This window comes from Adiantum capillus-veneris, chromosome 26, assembly GCF_014529385.1.
Source record: "Adiantum capillus-veneris isolate H3 chromosome 26, ASM1452938v2, whole genome shotgun sequence".
In the NCBI taxonomy this organism is placed as follows: domain Eukaryota; kingdom Viridiplantae; phylum Streptophyta; class Polypodiopsida; order Polypodiales; family Pteridaceae; genus Adiantum; species Adiantum capillus-veneris.
The window spans coordinates 85,997,529-86,001,235 of record NC_140956.1 but is presented as its reverse complement, the minus strand read 5'-3'; the positions used below and the strand labels follow the sequence as shown (position 1 = coordinate 86,001,235).

The following is a 3,707-nucleotide window of genomic DNA, read 5'->3' as shown; positions in this document are numbered from 1 at the left end:
CTATCCGATGATTCATGAGGCTTGAACATATTCCCTAACGAGTAAAAATAAGGGCAAACTTGAAATTCTCTCGGTTTTTAGGTCAAAATTTAAAGCTTTTGCCAAAAATTACACTAAATCTTGTGTGAATTTCCCGGTTTCTTAAAGACGAGCTCAAAATCTACCTAAGATTTTATAATTTTAGCTAGTTAAAATACAGTAGGCCCTGGCTTTTTTCCAACACTGGCCTTTGAACCTAAGATGGTGAGAGAGAGAGAGAGAGAGAGAAAACTAAAAGGTGAGTTCCCTAGCCCTCGTCTCTAATTGACAACCTCAATTTTTTAGAGGGGATATACGGCTGAAAATCGGCGTTGCTTTTCGGCGAAGATCACAACAGTCGATCCAGAGTGTGAACTTGATGAAAACTCGAACAAATGTGAACTCGTTGTGAACTTGCATGTAAACTAACTATGTGTACTATATTATTGTGGTGTGACCTCGATGTGAACTCGTTGTAAACTCAACGTGAACTAAGATCGCGACGGGCTAGGTACTCAATATAGTGCTATTATTCGCCCTTTTAGCAAATTGTGTGTAATAGACTGGCTTTTGGTAGGGGAAATAATGGGTCGAATATCATCAAACCCTTTTTATTTCCTCCAAAGGAATCGAACGGCCCACAATGAGCAATCATCTCACAATGAGCAATCATCTGGGACCGTAGATCCCCTCTAAAAAATGGAGATGGAGACCTGGGCCCTTATAAGTGTTGTTTGCAGCGAGGAAATGTGGCTACTTGTCGCCTCGGGCTCTCTTTTAGCACGGAACTTCTCTTTTAGCGTAAGGTCCTCTGTCGGCACATGCTACGCCTCCTGGCTGGGGCCGCACCTTGTAGCCATGTGTGTGTGATTCTCTTGACAGTGCGAGTGGTATAGGAGTGTGTTATCACTGTGATGGTTGTGTCACGTGTGTGTGTGAAAGAGAGAGAGAGAGAGAGAGGGTAGAGCGTGCGCTCTTGTCAACAATCACCTAACTTTCCCCAACAGATCATAATTGGATGCTGATCTGCCTTCAATTTCTGAGGCCGTGACCACCGCACTCGTTGCTGTGCTTCATCAGAGAGGCCGAATTTTGCAGAAATGTATCCCTTCTCAACAAGCATGTGCTGTTTGAGCTCCCATGCCGATGGGTTTTGTATTTGGGATCGATTATTTGATTAGAAGCTGAACGCTGAAGAGTAATTATGGATCAGAGGCTGTGGGCTTGCTTTCTTGCAGTGTGTTTAAGCTTCATCTTGTCCCGACGGGGTGAGCTACGCACATGGGTCGAGCATGCCTCTCTGAAAATATTGAGCTCAATTAGTCTTGCAATGCCAAATTTGTTGCTTGGATGTTTTCATTTAATCGCAATTTGATTAGTTCTGTCAATAATCATTCGCGCGCATACTCCCGCAATTACACTCCGGCCATCGCGCACATTGTCTCAATATATTGTAGTCATTGTCTGTTTTTGCATTCGTCCAAATTAAGGTACCCATTGTTGATGAGAGGAGTGCACTGCAGGGGCAGAGGGAGTAACCTTCACATTCGAGAACTACTGCAAGTACACCGTGTGGCCAGGTCTGCTACCAAATGGTGGTTCGCCGCTGCTATTAGACGGCGGATTTGAGCTTGGGGCGGGGCAGACGAGGACGCTAGACGCACCAGTCGGGTGGTCCGGCAGGTTTTGGGGCCGGACGGGGTGCTCATTCTCAAACTCGGCCTCACCTTCTGCAGTAGCATGCGAATCAGCGGATTGTGGCGGCAAGTTGCAATGTAGCGGAGCAGGGGCAGCCACGCCTGCCACTCTTGCAGAGATTACACTTGCCGGCACTCCGACAACTTCAACAAAGGACTTTTACGATGTGAGCTTGGTGGACGGCTACAATCTTCCCATTGCCATAGCCCCTTCTGTAAGCAATCCCAATACGAGTAGCGCGTCCTCGTCCTCCCAGCATACGAGTGCAGTGGCCTCTACAGACAGCTATGTGTGTGAAGTCGCCGGTTGCATCGCAGATCTCAACCTTAATTGCCCCAAGGAGTTGCAAAAGCTTGCATCTGAGACTGCTTCTGCCGTGAACACGGATGGATCAGCTGTAGTTGGTTGTAAGAGTGCTTGCGAGGCCTTCTTATCACCTCAATATTGCTGCACAGGCTCCTATGCCAATCCCAACACGTGCAAGGCAACGTCCTACTCCCAACTTTTCAAACAAGCTTGCCCACGCGCGTACAGCTATGCATACGATGATGGCAGCAGTACATACACCTGCACAGGAGCAGATTATTCCATAATCTTTTGTCCTACTTCTTTAAGGTATTGGCATCTCCATTGTGTGTGTGTGTGTGTGTGTGTGTGTGTGTGTGTGTGTGTGTGTGAGAGAGAGAGAGAGAGAGAGAGAGAGAGAGAGAGAGAGAGAGTTACGCTTAATCTGCTTTGATTTCATGGTTTCAGCCAGATAAATGGTGTTGGAGATGCGCCCAATGGTTCTGGAAGGAGGATAATCATTAGCTTCTACTGGAGAGGGTTCCTAGGTTTGGCTGTGCTAAACATCGTTGCATCGATGTTTGCCCTTTGATTGCGCTCTTGGAAGAAAACCCACAGCCTGCACAGCGCCCCTATAATTGGGGCATCATCAAACAGAATCACAGAAAATTGCCTCAGTAATTGAGACAAAATAGAAGTGGGCAAACGGAGGAGTGCCAAATGCAAGTCATAGCATTGCTTTATTTTCTCTGAATAAATGTAGCGTCATGGCATGTGGCCCAAGCTAAGTCACACTCAGACCAGACATCTGAAGCTCAATTTTGCTCACCATACATGTAATCTAAATATACAAGTATATCAAATATAAACAAGCTGCAAGATGGCAGATGCAAAATCTTGTACATAGCCAAGATTTCCCTTCGTATGATTGCCAAACTTACTCATCTGGAGCTATTTTCTATATTGAATTGAATACAGAGCCTTCACGGAAACCCCGTCTACATTTCCTCGGAAGTATCCTTGTGTTTGCAATGGCTTCCTTGTGACATATACTAAATACATCCTTCACAGAACCCATGTCTACGTTTCCTTGGAAATATCGTTGTGCTTGCAGTGACCTCTTCTTGAAGCTCACGACACTTGTTTTTGCACCTTAAGTTGATGAGATGAGACTACTACCTTTGGAATGTGTCGCAAATCTTTTGGCATCGAGGAATGTTAGCCGATTCTGAGGCCTGCAGCCTGAAGAACCAGCATGCATATACAAAACCTGAGACATTGGAGATGACCTTAGAACTGGTATAAACGTCCTGATTGTGTTCAGGTTGCAGGCATTTGGAAATTAAGGGAGTATACTGTATAGGTGCCTAACATTTGTAGAAGCGCTTTCAAATGTTCTTTTTCTTACATCTGGAGTCCACATCAGTTTTACGACATGAGCAGGTACTTGTCTTCCATCATTAGGATCATTTTGTGCACGACAAGAGCAAAGGAGGGTATTGACAGCGTCCCTTGCAACAGCATTTGCTTGTACTGAATCCTGTTGGAATGATAGCCTTCCATCAATGGTGTCTTTGCCTGTCAAGAAGCCTTTTTGCTTGCTGTTCTCTTGAGACATCTTTTGTGAACCCTGCTTTTTATGCAAGTACGTCGCAAGCATCGGCGTCGGAGTCCGGACATGGGCTGATGCTATTCTTGCTGTGCTA

At 45.6% G+C, this 3,707-nt stretch overlaps 1 protein-coding gene across 1 annotated transcript; it reads left to right on the top strand.

Annotated features, from left to right (window-relative positions):
* The first annotated feature begins 851 nt into the window (after positions 1-851).
* On the top strand, positions 852-2,993 carry LOC147423779 (pathogenesis-related thaumatin-like protein 3.5). Its single transcript, XM_086501355.1, has 3 exons — positions 852-1,286; positions 1,542-2,331; positions 2,470-2,993. The coding sequence occupies exons 1-3, from the start codon at positions 1,223-1,225 to the stop codon at positions 2,591-2,593; spliced, it is 978 nt and encodes a 325-aa protein (XP_086357481.1). The 5' UTR covers positions 852-1,222; the 3' UTR covers positions 2,594-2,993.
* Positions 2,994-3,707: the final 714 nt, after the last annotated feature.

Excerpts from the sequence above, each read along its gene's own strand:
- LOC147423779 (XM_086501355.1), top strand. The coding sequence starts at position 1,223 with ATGGATCAGAGGCTGTGGGCTTGCTTTCTTGCAGTGTGTTTAAGCTTC. Across the intron at positions 1,287-1,541 it reads CTTCATCTTGTCCCGACGGG|GGGCAGAGGGAGTAACCTTC; the intron begins GTGAGCTACGCA and ends AGTGCACTGCAG. Across the intron at positions 2,332-2,469 it reads TTTTGTCCTACTTCTTTAAG|CCAGATAAATGGTGTTGGAG; the intron begins GTATTGGCATCT and ends TCATGGTTTCAG.